This window comes from Lepidochelys kempii, chromosome 1 (genome assembly GCF_965140285.1).
Source record: "Lepidochelys kempii isolate rLepKem1 chromosome 1, rLepKem1.hap1, whole genome shotgun sequence".
Lineage (NCBI taxonomy): Eukaryota > Metazoa > Chordata > Testudines > Cheloniidae > Lepidochelys > Lepidochelys kempii.
Window position 1 is genome coordinate 123,109,603 of NC_136380.1, and position 18,080 is coordinate 123,127,682.

General features: G+C 38.8%; 1 protein-coding gene across 1 annotated transcript in view; it reads right to left on the minus strand.

Moving 5' to 3' along the window:
- The window catches only part of OCA2 (OCA2 melanosomal transmembrane protein), a 283,495-nt gene that overhangs the window by 43,182 nt on the left and 222,233 nt on the right, over positions 1-18,080 (minus strand). The window contains exon 22 of the mRNA XM_073327707.2: positions 11,498-11,591. Coding sequence (XP_073183808.2) covers positions 11,498-11,591 — 94 coding nt within the window. The remainder of the gene's footprint in view (positions 1-11,497; positions 11,592-18,080) is intronic.

Genomic DNA, 18,080 nt, shown 5'->3' on the forward strand with positions numbered 1-18,080 from the left:
AACAGACATTCTAGGCTTCAGAGTGACACAGACAGAGTGACAATCCTGGAATCTTATTATATAGATTCTGAGGCTCCTCTGATAAAAGGACAACAATGGCAATACTTATATCAACAAGTGGTAAACTAGCACAGAAATTATCCCATTATGAGATGTATTTGATGTAGTACACATGTGCAGTAAGTGTTGTGTTTCGACATTTGTCTATATAACAAAACTCTCAAGATATTTCACAGTTCAACACAGAGAAACCACAGTACAAGAGAGGGCCAATGCTGTAATAGCTGAAGAACAGAAAGTTAGGAATTAGGTGCATGAGAAACTTTTGAGTAAAAGTTTGAGTAGTGCTTGCGCACACTACTCAAAATCTCACTGGATACCACTATCACTGTCTCCTACTGAAATAATGTGAAGATGGAAAAATACTTATTAGGTCATCATGTCCTATTTCCTACCTTCTTGAGTGCCCTGTCCTCCCTAAATTTAACTCAATCAAGAGGACGTCTACACATTCCATTGGACAATACCTTACACTCTAAAAGACCTAAGCCATGATTCACCCCAGGGACTGCATCTACTTCTACTGCATAATCCTGACAGTGGATCCTGCTGGCAAGAACTCCATGGTGTAAGGTAGAAGGCCACAGCACAAGAAACTGATCATAACCTCTGTTGGGAGCTACAGAAGGCCTGTACATCTCAAAAAGTGAGTAGTACTGGCCAGGAATGGGGTAGGGCTGGGACAGCAAAGGAATGCAGGGATTCTATTCATCCCCTCAGTGGCTTCCTTCAGCATGTCACCTGTGAACCCTCACCCCAGATAATTTTTAAAGTTACCCTCTTAAGAGAAAACCAAGAGAGGGGTCCTATAGACATAACACTGCCTGGCATCTCTCAGGATGAACTCCCCACCTCCAGGATACATGGGAACATGGAGGTCTAATGTATCTATGCCAGACTGCATGAAAGTAGCCCCTTACTGGTCTAGAAAGCTCCCCAGATATTCACCCCCAATTCTCCTCTGATTTTAAATTGTCTTTGATATTCTTCAGCTAAAATTCTCCTTTTGCCACTTCCTTTCCAACATGTAAAATAAACTAGAAATTATTGGCATGTATACACTGATAAATACATTACTTTTCAAGTATTATGCTAATGATAAGATTGCTAAAGAAACTTTGACCAAATGTTTTATGTGACTTTGCTTTATGAGGAAAATTATAGTTCAAGATTCCTTGAAAACCTATAGAAGAGCAGGCAATGTGCATAAGAGCATGATGGCACAAACAACAATATAGTGACCAGTACCTGTCACTGACAAAAAGTTTATCTGGAAATCATTAGTGTTCAAAATGATGTCAAGATGTTATTAGATATTGAGTTCGCTGGAAGATAATATTTAGGAAGGATGAGTGAGAATGTGTTATGGTCAACGTGACAAAAATCTTATTTTGCTTTACAGAGCTCCTCGCTGTTCACTGATTGATTTTGTAAGTCATTAAATTACTTTAAATTGGTCATGACTTATCTCATGACAAGCTTTGAATCCGATTCTTAACATAGTCCTTAATAACAGTGGTCACCCAGATGATCTCTACATTTAGCATAGACATTTATAACTAAGCTAGTCTTTCTGATACTTGATGCTTGGAATGACTTCCACCCACGTTTGACACAACTAACATGTTTAAAAATAAATTAAATTAAATAAATTAAAACTAAAGTATTTATCCTCTTATATTCCTACTAACAATAAAAAGGAAGTACTGAACAATTGTGGTTACTAATGATCCCCTGATATTTTTAAAGAGTAAAGTGAGTGAACCCGGGTTTTCATGCTAAATTCTAATGAAAGAATTGCATCCTGCCTACCCTTTTTATTTTAACAACAATGTACTTTTAACTTCTATGGCTTATTGTTATTCAGTGTTGTGACTGTTTTGTTAAATACTTTTCATATTTTAGATAGAAGTGGCTGCATTTCATGGATAGCAGAAAATATACACACACATAAATACCCATCCCATAAATTAGAAAGATGTTATAAATAATTTATCACTCACTGGTGCAATTTATCTCATAATTATGACCTTTCCACTAATTTGTCTCCCAGAGACTGAATCACACATTCCAAATCTTTGAGTATCTCCAAAGAGCCACTGTTTTTCAAAAAAACAACCTTCCATAGATACATTTCTCCACACTATCAAATGCAGAATATACCCCAAAAATATACCTGATTGAGACCCAGGACAGGCAAGATCCAGTCCCCAGAGACATGGACATCTCTTCTGCATATAAAATGTCACTTTTGGGGGCAAATTCCTTGCTAGTATAAGAGATTTCTGCTCACTTACACAAGCAGACAATTTGGTCCTAATGTCTACTATTTTGCAGCCCTACAAGTCTACAAATGAAAACTCCATTCTATTGAAAAGGGGAGATTCCTGGGTTCCCAGTGGAGTCTAGCACCCACTCTGGTCCTTCTGGAGGCAGCCAAGATATCTGACTGTATATTGATGGAATTTTTGTGTCTGAAAAAGCCATTTGAGGTCCTACTGGGAGATGGTTTGCATGTATTCATTTTATTTTCTCTCTCTCTCTCTGCACTCTGTGCATTTACACTAATGGTAAATGGTAACATCTTAACATGTAGAGGGATACAAGAAATTGTCCCAACTTTTTTTTAATTCTCCACAAAAATTCCTAAAATAGATTTCTGTATCATATTATAAAGGGTACATGATGGTGTGGTGGCATATAAAGGTTTTACTGGCATAAGAGTCCTGTATTCATAGTTTTGCCACTCATGAGTAATCCAAACCTCCCAAACTCACGTCAACAAAACCTTTATGCAATTCCACCATGTATTCCATATATACACAGATACACACAGATTATGTTATTTACAATCACATTTTAAAATCATGTAAAGAGTCCTCAGAAACTTCTACATGATCACCAAGAACATCTCAGCTTTATTAATTATTCAGAATTATCTATGAATTTCTTCAGAAAATATTTTTACCTGTAGGTAGCACTCTGCAATCCACACTACATTAATTAGTTGCATCTGCCACATGATATTATTATTTCTGGTTTTCTTATCTTTAGATAAATTTACCTAATTAAGTAAAATAGTGCAAAATGTGAATTAAATATTTTACAAGCAAATATGTACCTTGAAAAGTACTTCTGGTGATTTTTTGGGCAAATATTCAGACACATAGAAGTTTAAATGTGTAGAGGGGATGACCACAAGACAGTCATAAATATGATCAAATAAAGAATAATTTTAAATTTGCACAAATATTTATAGTCAGTTTTTCCCTGCTGTTCACCCAAATACATAATCTACTGTTTTATGCCTTAATCCTCCATTTCACTATATACGGGCATACCAATGTACTTGTGCAGAAGTGCACTGGGAAGTATTTAGGCCGCAATCCTGCAAATTCTCATGCACATTCTTAGCTTTACTACCACTATCTATTGACTTCACTTATGGCTGGCCTACACTAGAAAGTTGGGTCAATCCAGGTACATCACACAGGGGTGTAAAAAAATCACACTCATGAGAGAAGAAGTTAAGCCAAACTAAGTCCTGGTGTAGACAGCACTAGGACAACAGAAGAATTCATCCATCAGCCAAGCTACTGCTTCTTGGGGAGCTGGATTTACTACAGTAATGGAAGAACTCCTTCAGTCACTGTAGTTAAGCGTCTACTCTGAATCACGACAGCAGCACGGCTTCAGCTGATACATTTTTAGTGTAGACATACCCTGGGACTACTCATAGTAATCAAATTAAGCATGTTTGTAAACGGTTGCAGGATCTGCGGCTTTGTGTGGATTTTATCCCAATTTTGACTTATTTTGTAATGTGCTTTTAAATGTAATTGTTCATGTACTAAGATACATGAATTATATACAGCATGAAAGGTAAAACAAAAACTATTTTTAACAACTGACTCACAGCAATTAATCCTATTTATTCTTTTAAAGCAGAGTATGACCCAAAGCTCACTCTTTCATTTTCACATAATTTAACTGGCAAATGAATTTGCTAATCCAATCAAGGACACTTGACAATTTAAAAAAAAAAAAGCAATTACTTTCAATTTCCACAAACCCAACTATGTTTTTCAAAAGTATTGGTCATAATTAGAAGACAAGAAAACCTTTACACATGCTAAACTCCATGAAAAATTACACCTAATGTAGACAAATCCTATTTCAAGTTGGAAAAGGAAAAATTCTTCCGACTGAAATGCTCAAAAATACTAAATTGTTCTGCACTTTTTTGCTTAAAAACAAAGCAACAAATGTCATTAATTTGCATTTTCCTCTTTGTTCTTGCTACACGTTACAAAAATGAAACCAAAGAAGCACACTGAAATGAAAATAAACCACTCTCTATTGCAAGTATTTTCATTGTTTTTGGTGGGGAGGACATTTAGGGTGGGATTTTCAAAAGTGATGCTGCCACTGAGATCAATGGTAAAACTGCCACTGACATCAACGGCAACAGAATTAGGCAACTGTTGAGTGCTTTTGAAAATCTCTCATTTGTTTTTCAGATAGTCACCAGTAACAACTGACACCCTTCCCAGCAATCTCAGCAGAGAACATAATACTTGAAGAAGCACAAAGGGTGAACTACCTTCTCATCTCAGTGAGCTGAAAGTCTGTGTGCTTGGTCTCATCCTAAAAGTGAATGCGATTGGAAAATCCAAATGAAGTTGGCTGAATAATTGAATTCCTTAAGCATGCTAATAGTGGAAAATGCCAAATTCCTTTCTGCTAGCAGCAGCTCCCATAATTGTGTTATGTACGGGCTAATCCCCCACACTCTGAAGCATCCTGAGACTAGGATTACCAATTTTTGTTGGACATGTTCCTGGAGGTTTCGTCACATGACATCATCTTTAATTAAAGATTAATCTTTAATTCCTGGAGACTCCAGGACAATCCTGGAAGCATGGCAAACCTGCCATGTACAGTTCTAGATTTTTCCTTCTGGAGCTGCGTAGCTGCACAAAACTATCAAAAACCACAAGTTAAATGATTGTTTCACTTAGGGTGATCAGGTGTCTGGTTTTCGATTGGAACACCGGGTTGAAAAGGGACCGTTAAAAGTCTGGTTGGCTGTGCTGCAGCGCTAAGGCAGTCTCGTCCCTACCAGTCCTGGGGCACTGCACTGCACCATGGAAGCGGCTAGCAGGTCTGGCTCCTAGACGGCAGGGCCACGGGGCTCTGCACTCCCATAGGCCAGGAACTCCTGGCCCCCCCGTCTAGGACCCAGACCCGCTGGCAGCTTCCAGGGCACATGCAGCATGGTGTCAGGACAGGCAGGCAGCCTGCCTTAGTTCTGCTGCGCCGCTGACTGGGAGCCACTGAGGTAAGCCCACGCCCCAACCGCAAACCCCATTCCCTGCCCTTGCCCTGAGCCCCCCACAAAACCTGGAGACCCCTCCTGCACACCAACCCCCTCATCCTCCAGCCCCACCCCAGAGTCCACACCCCCAGCTTGAGCCCTCACCCCCTCCCGCACTCCAACTCCCTGCCCCAGCCCAGAGCCCCCTCCCATACCCTGAACACCTCATTTTTGGCCCCACCCTGGAGCCCACACCCCCAGTTAGAGCCCTCACCTCTCCCACACCCAAATCCCCTGCCACAGCCCGTGAAAGTGAGTGAGGGTGGGAGAGACCGAGCCGCCGAGGGAGGGGGAATATAGTAAGCAGGGGGCAGGGCTTCAAGGAAGGTGCAGGGATAAGGTGTTCGCTTTTGTGTGACTAGAAAGTTGGTAACCCTAGTTTCACTGTAAGATTCCTCAGTGAATGTCTCCATCACCAAAACCAGTACAACTGGGTAGTCTGCACTCTTCACAGACCCAGTACTAGAACAGCAGTGGTGTGGCATGACAGACTGAGTTTGAGGAGCAAGGAGCTATTTTGGAAGACAGCACTTTTATGAAGTACTAGTAATAAAAGAGTCTGAGAATGTAGACTAAATGAACTGGAAGGAATAGGACTACTGCTCTCTTACAGATAATCAAGTAAGGAGATTTATGTGGCTTTGCAGAGCTCAATATTTTACACAAACAATTTTAATGTGTTGTGGAAATAGGACGCACAGGGAGTAGCATTAAGACATCACATTTGTCCTCCTACATGTGAGTGACAATCATCACTGAAGGCATCACAGTCTGTATGGGTCACTGCTCTCCAGCAAGGATAAATGGGATATCCTACTGGAACCACTTTTGTTATAAAGTATACCCCTTAGGGATAAATCCTACTAATAAAACAATTTGTTTCTGAATCTATCACTATAAACTAATATTTTTCAAATACTTTCAAATTATTGTTACTCCCAGTGAAGCTAAAGAATATTAATTCATCATTCTAGATGCCATAATGAGGGATAGGAATAATAGAGGAATAACAAAACATGCCAAAAATATAGTGAGTACTTCTATGTTTTTACCCACTTAATTTTACCATGAATTCTAAATTAGGCCCCAGGAGCTCACACCAGTCCCTCCCTACAGGCTCTCTTCTTCAAATGCCAAATCATTGTTATCCATATAATTACTTAATTGTATAAAGTAATTCTATTTATTCTTCCTACCCAGTTTATTCTCCACCATACCAAATTCCCAGTCACCAACTATCTGACTGAAATAAAATTAGTACATTTTGCCACTTTCTTTTTCTATGAAAACAGCTTGATCTCTCATCTGTGATTTCTTGATTACATCTTTCATCACAGACAATGGTGGTGTTTTGCTACAGGGCCAAACAAAATTGCTCTTAGCTCCAGAAATACTAGGCTCGTTAGGTTTTCACATTTTTACCATTCACCTTGTACAGAGGACACCCCTCTGCATTCTGATCTTTCTGCTTTCCATCACATCCGTATGTATATTTATTGTTGTAATGTTTATCCTTGTGGCCATCCACACACCACTCGTATAATACTTTGCACAAAACTTTAATATATTTTCTTCTGTCTTCATCCTATGGTGACATGTTTATGCAAAAATGCAAGCAATTACATCTGGGGCAAATACATACTGAAAGAGACTGAGGGTTAAAAGTGTATAGGAAATTAGGCATGAGTTTGAAATGGTAAAGGCTTGCAGAAAAAGCTAGAGTAATTTAAATATTTGTAAGCAAAGATATCAGGTCAAAGAACAAAGGAAAAATACAGGCACTCTCTCTTCACATGGCTGTAGTGAGAGTGCACCTGGAATATTGAATTAATTCCTGGGCTCCGTATTACCCAAATGATCCTACCAAATTGAAGGAAGTTCAAAGAGAAACAAACTGAAACAAGAGAGATTTGCTCAGGAGGAAACATTAAAAAGCAAATAAGTAGTGCTTGGCTAAACAATTTCTAAGGGTAGTGGTTGGGTATAATGCAGTTGGGCTGAGTTCCCTTCCCATCTTCAGCAGAGTACAACATGCTGAGTCAGTGTCCAAACTCATTCCCCCTATTAATCCCCCTCAGCTAATTAGCTTCATTAATAACTTAAAAAATAATAATACAACTGAAGCCTCAGCCAAAACTTCCTTCCTGAACTTGGCTGATCCGAGCTTTTCCTTCAAAATTTCCTCTGTCTTAGTTCCTTCTGTCTTGAGAGATTCTCCCATGCTCATACATCCAAACTGGATTTAATGAGCCACAGTGACTCAGCAGGAATCATTCAGTATTTACCTGCAGACTTTAGAAACCTGTTAACAAGGATGTTTAACAGCAAAGTCCTGCCACCCTGTTAAACGGGCCACAATAACAGTCTACACATCTAGGAAATGTGTTAGCTCCATGGAGAAGTAGAATTATTTAGTACTGTATTCCTAGATTTTTAAGGTCAGATGGGACCACTCTGAAATACTGATGTAACTAGGAGTAATGGAAAATAATGAAGAATTATCAGGAAAAGCTTCCTACCAGCCCTCTAAAATGTCTTTTAAGGAATTGGTGAAGTTTGTTCACTTGGGACTATAAATTTAGACTGGATAAAACACTAGAAAATATATCATAGTGCCCAGTTCTGTATTTGCAGGAAAATGAACTATATCTCTAATGGTATGAAAGGTATCTGGAATAGTCTAACATTGAGTCTTACAGATGTGAAGTGTATCATACAGAAAAATCAATCTTCAGCATCAGATCAATAGATGGTGTAAATCAACCTAGTTCCAATTGAAGTCAATGAAGCTATGGCAATTTATACTAGCTGATGATCTGGCCCACAAACTTGAACCACCAAACAAGATTCATGGTTAATAGCTTCTGAAAGTATTTATTTTACTTCTATCTGACAAGCGTCCTTCTGAATAGCACATGTAGGTATTCATTCATTCCTCCTTAGTGCCACTAACCTGCACTTAAACATTGGGAAGGGGGATGATCAGAGGCTATGATCCTACAGAAATACAAAAAGTAGAGAGCAGAAGCCAGATTCTTAGCTGTGAATTAATTCCTCATCAGTAACAGTCTTGCCGTTCCTTTCATAAATACAGTTCCAATAAAATACTACTAGCCAAATTCCACTCTCAGTTACACCAGTTCAAAGCCAGGTAAATCAAAGCACACTATGGAACTTTTAGTGTATGGCAGCAGGGTCCACACAGACAATTAGTGCACAGCATGCTCTGCAAGGTAGATTTATACCCCGGCTTGCAGTGCAATAACTATTCATCTAGACAAGCTCTGAGACACAGCAGCGGCAGCAGCTAGGTTCTGGGTGCATCCTGACAATACCTGTATCCTACCACTCAGGGGAAGAGTGATTCTGCCGCGCCTTGAGGGTTTCTCATTGAGTTTGAAATGTTATAATTAGTAGGGCTGGTCAAAAATTTTGCATCAAAACTGTTTTTCAATGGAAAATTTAGTGTTTGGGTAAATTAAATTTCCCACGACAAATGTAAGCTTTCCATGGAAAATTTTGACTTTTTGTTGAAAAACGGAACACCTGAAAACTTTTCAGTTTTCAGCTACAAAATTGTCACTTGGAAAAGGTGCCTCATGGAGATTGGAGTTCAGGAGCTCCATGCCCCCATTTTGCTCTATGGACCAGTATCTCCAGCTGGACTCCACCTCCTGTGGATGGACTCTCATGAAGTGCCATGATGGCACAGCAAGAAGGGGGAATGTGGTCACCACGAGGATGAAATCCAACTGGGGAAATTTTTCTGTTTCTCATTTTTTCCCAAAAAGTCAAAGTTCTTGATGGAAAAGCTAAATCCTAAAAGGACAATCTGAATGTCTGCAAATGTGCACAGAGCAATCCAAAATAAGCCCATCATTTCTACATCACCCTATTTTGTACAAGTACCAGTTTATAATTTCTTAAAAGTATACTAGCAATCACTGTGTATCACCCTCCCTGCATAAGACCGTAAATAGTCTAAAAAGGTCCTGAAACTTAAAATTTGTGACATAGATCTGATTTGCATTATGTCCTTCTGAAACTCATGATCAGAAAATGTGGATGTTACGGCCTAAAGGGATAGTTTGGGTCAAATTCTCCTAACAGCAGCATATTTGTGGATTTGTCAGAAATTTACAGCTCTCTCATCAGCATTACCAATGTCTCAGCTCTGGATTCTGCCACATGCAGGCTTGGTAGCTTTCACAGAACCAGCACAAGGGAAAGCAGCAGGGATGGGGAGATAGAGGAAAAAAACAAAAAAGAAAAAAAGGACAGAAATTATGGGAAGAAGTTTCCTGTATTCTCTGCTCCAAATATGCAATTTAAGTGGTAAAAAATAAACCCAGTATGGTATTCTGGCTAAATCAAATGTAATTTAATCTTTAAGTGGGCTTGATTTTTAGTCCTTCATCTCCCAATTCCCATCAATCCCTTCCCATCATCACCTTAAAGACTGGAGGAACTTGAAAACATATTAAATGGCAAAATGCAATAAGTGCCAGTTTTAGTCCCTTGAACGCCTTCTGACCACCTTAAATTAAGTATAGAGTAGCTCAAATTGTGAAATACTTCTTTTACAGTAACTCCTTATATTTTTTGTCACAACAGCCAGATTATGATACTCTTGTTTAGCCTGAAGAGAACCTTGCTCCACAAGTAATCCTACTCACTTGAGTGGGACCCAGTTTATGGAGCAAATTGCTACTCAGTATGAGCAACGGTATCAAACTATGGCCCAGTGATACGAGGGATGTTCATTATAATATACAAATAACAATAGAAACAATCATTCTAAAATATGTTTAACAAACTACTGAAAAATTCATTTCAATATTAGTAGAGGGTTTCAGACAAAATATTAGGGGTGGTCCACTAGGAAATGCCAAGTCTTTGATTCAACCATTGCCTCCATTGTCCTCCTTCATCTTGCTCCATTTCTAATATGTCTTTCTACTTCCTGTATCATCAAAGTAAAAAAACATTCAACTCCCAGTCTGTGTACTATTCACTGTAATTGAAATAAGAAAGTAGATCTATTTTATTCCCCCTTCCCAGATTTTATCTTCAGAGATACTCTATGGCCACTAGGTCCAGTTGACCTTCACCAAAAAAAAAGTGGACTAATACATTTTTTCCTTAACTTCCCTTAGACAACATCTAACTTGTCATTAAATTCTTTAACTCAAACTTTTTCATTCTCTGAACTAGATTTTAATACAGATTGTCTCAATGACCTCCTTCTTCCACTCACCATTACCTCCCTCCCTCATTCAAGATGGCATAACATTCTTAAGGTAGCTACAGCAATTGGTTACCTGGAAAGTAAATTAAAAGTATTTGAGCCAAACATCCTCTGCTGATGTAAATCAGTGTTGCTCCAATGACTTCAGCGTAGCTACACCAACCCAGACTGACACCAGCTTAAGGTCTGACCCTCTATGTATCTTACCTTTGTTAATGTAACACAGAAGCTGGAAATGAATAAAAGAAACCTCTATCATGTGACCAGCAAATGGTCCACTGACCACAATTTGAGAACCACTGGTCTAACTTCTCAGTTATTTGTGTTTCTCATAATGAAATGCTTAGAAGTGAATGCAGTGGGACTGATGCTTCATTACACCAGTTCTACATTAGTGTAACTTCACTGAATTCAATGGAGTTACACTGGCTTTATGCCAAATCTTCTAGACTGTGCCCAGGTACCAAGCTTCCTGTTAGAATTAACAAGCCAAAGTCTTGTCAACTGAAGTCAGGTGCACTTTCTGAAATCTTATCTTCAGATTCTCTATTCCCTGAGGAGCTCCACTTCCACCTGAATTGTATAGATCTGACAACTCTGCAGGCCCATGTTTGTGATGCTTGGCTAATCCCAGCAATAAAGACATAAGTTGTTTTACTGCAGTAGGTCCACGTACTGCTTATCAACTCTCTTCTAACATCTTCAAATGTTAACTGAGCCTATTACTTAATATATTTTATATCAGGCTTCCGGATACATTTATTGAAGGGAAAATTAAACAGAAATTTAAAGTAACAAGTCTAAAAATGTACCTGAAAAATTCCATGAAAGAGAAGCCATAGCCATGCTGTTCTGCAATTCCTGCACAAACAACATTTGCAGATGCTCCGATCAATGTCCCATTACCTGTAATTCAAAAAAAAATTAATGCCAGTTTATATTTGTCCTTTGCTTCTTACTCTTCCTTTGATTTGCCATTCAGTTAGTCTAGGTTGAAGACTTTAGATCTGCTAGTTTAGAAAAGAAAAATAAATTCTCTTGCATATACCTGAAAGGAAGCCATCTCAACAATAACTCACAGCCTATAAATAGCTTAATGCTTTCATAGATAAGCCTCACATCATCCTCAGATTCCCAGCAAACAAAGAGAATGGGATGGAAACATAACACTATGTAGTCAAAATTACACCCATGACCTGTATTCAGAGAAACTTTCTGATTATTGGTTTTATAAACAGAGAGGTGCCATCAAGATAAAATGAAGACAAAGAGGAAATGAAGCACATTTCTGCAACAATATGTTGAACTATTGATTGAGGGTACTAATAAAATGGATGCATTTCTTCTGTGTATACATGAGATTGGCAAATTAATCTCTTATATTTACATCTCTTTTTTACACATACATAAAACTAGTGATTTAAAAAAAAAACTGAAATAAGGTGTAGGCTGATAGGAACAGATGTTGTTCATAGTGTCTCTACTAAGGTGGAATTTCAGTACCAAGGAAGTGCAGTTTATAAATAGTGAACTGCAAATGTCCTGTCTCTTTAAAACCCCGGGACCAGATCATCAGCTTGTGTAAACCAGTACAGCTTCAATAGTCAGTGGTATACCAATTTGTATCTCTCCCCCAAGAGATACCAAAGTATTTGTGCTGTATTTTTAAAATGTGTGTATCTTTGAGGGGGAAGTACACACTAGATCTTGTTCCTCTGCAATTCTTTCAATTGACCTTCAAGCTGACTTTCTCCCATTCCATTTCTAATCACTCCATTTCATATAAATAAAGTATTCAGGTATCCAAACAGTCCAATTCATTATCCAAAGCTTTAGGTTGGGAAGACCCGCTTGAACTTGATAAAAGTTTTGTAGCTGACTCTACCAATCATAACTGGTGTCCTTTGCCAATAAATCTGGCCTGGAGCATTGCTGGGGAAAATTACAATACTTTCAGCATTCTCTTCTCTAAATGATATTTTTAGCAAAAGGGGCAGCCTTCTAAAAGAGGGCTTTTTCCAAGTATAGTATCGCAACTCATCTGTTGTGTCCAATGTTACTATGTTAGGAATCCATTGTTCTAAGCATGTATTTTTCCTGTGCTCCCTCTAGCACAAGATCATTCTTACGTTTTGATCCTGCTACTCATTGCTGTACTGATATTTTACTGCTCTGACTTTGAGAGAACTAGATCAGAAGGTAATTAATGCTGAGGTTAATTGTTTTGACTTAGTAAGTATTCTGGGTCCCCCAGAGCTCAGCTTATGAAAGAACAGAGCTGGGGAAAGGCAGTCACATGATTTTCCAAAAATTCTTATGCTGTGTCTGGAGATTGCAGTGACTAAGGCGGCAAACCTTCTATCATGAATAATTATTTTGTTCACATAGCTTTCCACATGCCAAAGTGCTCAGGAACAACACCACATATAGTCTAAAACACAATACAGTAAAACACCCTCCTCACATTCAAGCAAAACAAACCTGTGGGGTTCAGGTACGGGAAAAGAATGGAGGAGTATGAGTGTGTCGAGGTAAAAAATATGGGGCCAAGAGGGATTCTACTAAAAATAACCTTGGGGGAAGATTTATCCTTTTTCTTTCAAAGAAGATAAGAAATGGATTGGAATAGGTAATAAACAAATTACAATTAACAAAATATTAAGAGATTTAGCAACTAAATGACCAAATTATTCAGTATGCCAGCTTGGCCTGATTCCCTGCTATGCTACTCCAGTTTTACACCAACAATGGAGTTCTAGCAGAATAAGACAAGAAGAAAACAGTGGTTACAGGCAATGAGGAACACAGGGTGAACAGAATAAGATCGTACTCTAGCCACCAAGCTAGCATGTTGCTGCTGCATCCTGAAGAAGCTACAAGTGATGGGGATTCACGGCTAAGAGCCTCAGGATCACTCTCTAGGTAGTTATATAGTCTTAATCATGATACTATCTAAGTACCTCACAAACATTAATGGATTTTATCTTCTCAACAACTGTGCAAGGTAGGAAATTGTATAGATGGGGAAACTGAGGCACAAACTAGATTAAATGTCTTGTCCAAAGTCCTATAGCATGTCTTTGGTTAAGCCAGGAACTGAAACCAGGTTTTCTAATTCCAGTCCAGCTTCCTTCTATGTTAGAACCATTCTTCCTACTCTGGGCCCTGCACTGCTGTTGTACATTCATCATGGGGTTAACAAGGATCCAACCTGTGCAAAATAGTGCAATTAGAAAAAACACTTTCAAACCTAGCCCAGCGCATGGCTTTAAACAGAAAGAAGATAATCCAAAGTCACAATTTGGTGATTCTGCAAAAAAGCAAACAAACTTTCTTTGCACCTAGAAAGTAAAAATTTTTCCCAAGTCTGTATATGCTTCTACAGCTCCACCATCTTTTCATCTCTTTTTCATTTAAACTGAATTATTTCCTTGTTACTGCCCCCCTAGATTGTGTTTTTCTATTTTTTAATTATCACATTTTTCCTATGAGTATATTTCCCTCTTTCACCTGGGATTGCTTTTCTTTCATAAAAAATTTTATGGTTCCATACTGGTTTTCTCTGCTCCTACACCATGAAGGAACAACCTTGAAAAACAGGTTTCAGAGTAGCAGCCATGTTAGTCTGTATTCGCAAAAAGAAAAGGAGTACTTGTGGCACCTTAGAGACTAACAAATGTATTTGAACATAAGCTTTCATGAGCTACAGCTCACTTCATCGGATGCATTCAGTGGAAAACTTATGCTCAAATAAATTTGTTAGTCTCTAAGGTGCCACAAGTACTCCTTTTCTTTTTGAAAAACAATAAGTAGACATACCTTCTTTGTTATACCTCCTTTACAATCCCTTAATTTCTCTCCATTTCCCACATTTGCTGCTCTCAGTGACAAAAGATATGCTCTAGTTCAAATGGAATTATTTCTAGGAAGTCCTGCAGTCTGTATTATACAAGAGTCAGACTAGATGATCACAGTGGTCCTTTCTGGCTGTAGAATTTCCAAATCTCTAATAGTTTCATGGAGAAAAATAAGCTAAGCTGTTCACGCCACTATTAAGGCCTTGATCCTGCAAAGGAATCCATATGGGGAAGGCCATTATGCCCACCAGGAGTTCCACTGATGTTACTGGGACTGCCTGGAAGTGCAAGCACACACCCACCTGGATCCTTTCAGAGTATCAGGGCCTGAAGTTATAACACCATGGAGAATTCTACTTGTGGCACCACGACTGATTTGCTTCACTGCCTCTCTCCTCCACAAAATGGCACACATATTACTTCGGGGTAGAGAGAAAAGCTAAATGACAGTGCAGCAGGACAAAAAAATTGGTACCAAACCTTCAGAAATTTATCCCCAACCCAAGAAGTATCTGTTATTTGAGGGCCTCCATCAACTTCACAGATAGTTTCCTCACTCCATCTCTGCCTCTAAATGCATTAAGAAATATTTATTTAGAGTTATTAAACCAAACATGTCTTACATGTGTACTGGTACAAGATGACACAAGAAGGGCAAGACACAAGAAATAGATCCGAAAGCAAATAGAGAGGAAAGGAATCAGGTGGGGAAGCTTAAAGAATTTCTAATTCCAAAAGAAATCAAACTCATCATTAGTCTTTTGTCCCCAAACACTTTCACGAGAGATTTCTGCTTTGATTTCAGCATATTTCTTTGCCAAATACCACCATCAAAAAGACAACAAAAACAATGCTACTGTAACATGATGAATCTACATCTTCCTTCAGATTAAGGAAACAGGACTGATAATATCTTCGTGTTTCTGCCTTTGCAATGAATTTATTTCTCAAAGTGGGTTTAAGCTGGGGGGGGGAATCATCTTAAATGTTATCTGAAAGTAGGAAGGTTATTTTCATTTGTTTGGCTTGGGGTTAGTTTTTTAATTATTATTATGGTTCTTGTGTTTATGTGGTTTAATTAGATTTTGTCTTAGTTGATTTCAGGAATTAAATTGAAATCAACAATAAGGACAACCTTTTGTTTCCTCTCCTTTTAATTTCTATCTTTGTAGTAGGCTAGGTATTTAGTAGTGAAAAAGCAATTTTGCAACCAAAGAATCATAGAAAATTCAGGATTAGACTAATGTACATGAAAACCCATACACATGTCCAGTTCATTCAGGTTGATGTTTTAGTAAACAAGGATTAAGTATTTCCTAGGAGTCCATAAAATCACTGCATGACTATTAAAGAATAGCAAGTGCTAAATGGTATGGCATAAACTTTTACTTATTTCTGTTACTTATTTGCTTATTCACAATGTTATACAAAGACATCATGTTAGAAAGCAACAGCCACTATTCTTATGGTTTTCTTGATTTAATGACATCTATCATAATCTGTTCATAATTAACATAAGGGCAATGGTTTTGTAAAAAAAGATTAATTACCATGTGATAAGTATAGTGTTTCTCATTGTCTGGCTATACCAAAAGGAGGACAGGAGACACTTGATATGGATTTAATCAGGCCACAACTTGATTATTAGATGTCTGGGACTACCCGGCAGATAAAAGTGTACATTTCAGGCAACTCCATGTTCATTCAAATAACTACCCGGAGTTTCCATCAGCCACCCTTCATTTTCCATCCAGGTCCCCAGCCATCCCATGGCTTGGACCTTACCATCCACCCACCCTTGTTGGAGGGTTAAGGTGGGCTAATAGAAAGGGTGGTTGGCTCCCTGCCATACCAATCATAGGAGCCCCAACCCTACCCTACCCCAATTCCATTCCATTAACCCACACCTCCTTTTTAAGTCCTTTACCAGGCCATTTATCTGGTCACTGGATGCCTTCCCTATGGAGTACCTGTACTGGACATCCACCACGAGGAGGTGCCAGCAATTAGCTTGGCTGCCTTTTGTTACCTGGAGAAAGGACTTCTAACGCCAGGGCTTGCACCTTTTTAAACCTTCCACCCTTACATTCCCAAGGGATGAGTCAGCATCACCAAGCTGAACCCCACCCACCTTTTTGCAGCAGTTTCTGATCTCCTCCCATAAAACACTACTGCCTTCCTCCAGCAAGCCTGGACAACATCACCCCTGAAATTCAGGTGTAGTGCGGTCATTTAAATGATTTGTAAGCTCTTTGGGGCGGGGACTAGAATTGTTTGTATATTGCCTATCACAAGGCTTTTATTCTTGATTGGGACACTTAGGCACTAGTGAACTTCAAATAATAGCTAATAAACATTACATTTAAAAGGACCTCCTTACTTTTATGCTAAAAATATTGCCCCAAATTTCCTCCCAAACATTCACAGGGGGGTACAGTTCAAAACATACAAAACCTAAAATAAATAGGCCAGAAATTTAGATTTCTGTAAATTCAGGTAACTGTAAAAACATTCAACCTAGGCTTTATCCATAACTCTAAGAGACAAAGGAAGTTTATAAAATAACTGACCTGGAAAAACGCAGACTTCAGTAAAGCAAATACATCTATCATTCTATTGCTCAAAAACCTTTCAGAGATTCTAGCCAAAGGCCAACTATAAACTCATATAATTCAAGTGAATATTGAAGCTAATAGACCCAGCACAATCTGGATTAAGGCTAGGACATGAAATTGAAAAAGCTTTAGTGGCACTGATGGATGATCTCCTGCTGTCAATGGATAGTGTGTACAAATTTGTTTTTATCCTCTTGGACCTACCTACAGTATTTGACATTGTCAAACATGGGATACTAATGTACCCCTTTAGAGCAGTGGCTGAGAGAATGTGTTAAAATGGCTTAAGACCTTCCTGGAGGGTCACACCCAAAGAATAAGTGATGGAAAACTGTACCTCCACCACTAGACATCTCTCTAGCAGAGTCCCTCAAAGATCGATTCTTTCCAGCCCTATTCAACATATATATTCAACCACTAGTTGATCTGGTTACATGGCATGGACTTAAGTGCCAACAATATGCAGATGACCTCTCCCTCACCACATATGACTATACCACTAGCACCAAGATGGCCAAGTGACTGGATGAGATCAGCTCACAGACTGAAGCTGAATTTAAGCAAGACAGAGGTTATGCCGGGGAAGAGAGAGGAAAGAACTTTGATGTGTTTGCAGTCACAGTGCAGTCTCCTCTGGTTGAAGGTGAAGACCCAAAATTGGTCAATTTGGTCTGTAATTTAGGAACACTCCTGAATTCCTCACTGATACTAAGCTCTCATACAGCAGCATTGCAAGTAATGCTTTTTACCATCTCCAGTTGGCTAGGAGATTCCATCTCATTCTGCTGGACCTGGCCTCAGTTATAAATGTCTTTGTTTCCTCTCAGATGGACTACAGAAGTGTTATATATCTGGTCACGAAGCCATCAACCCAGTAGAAATTCCAACTAATAAAGAATGCAGTAGTGCATCAGAACTGTCCT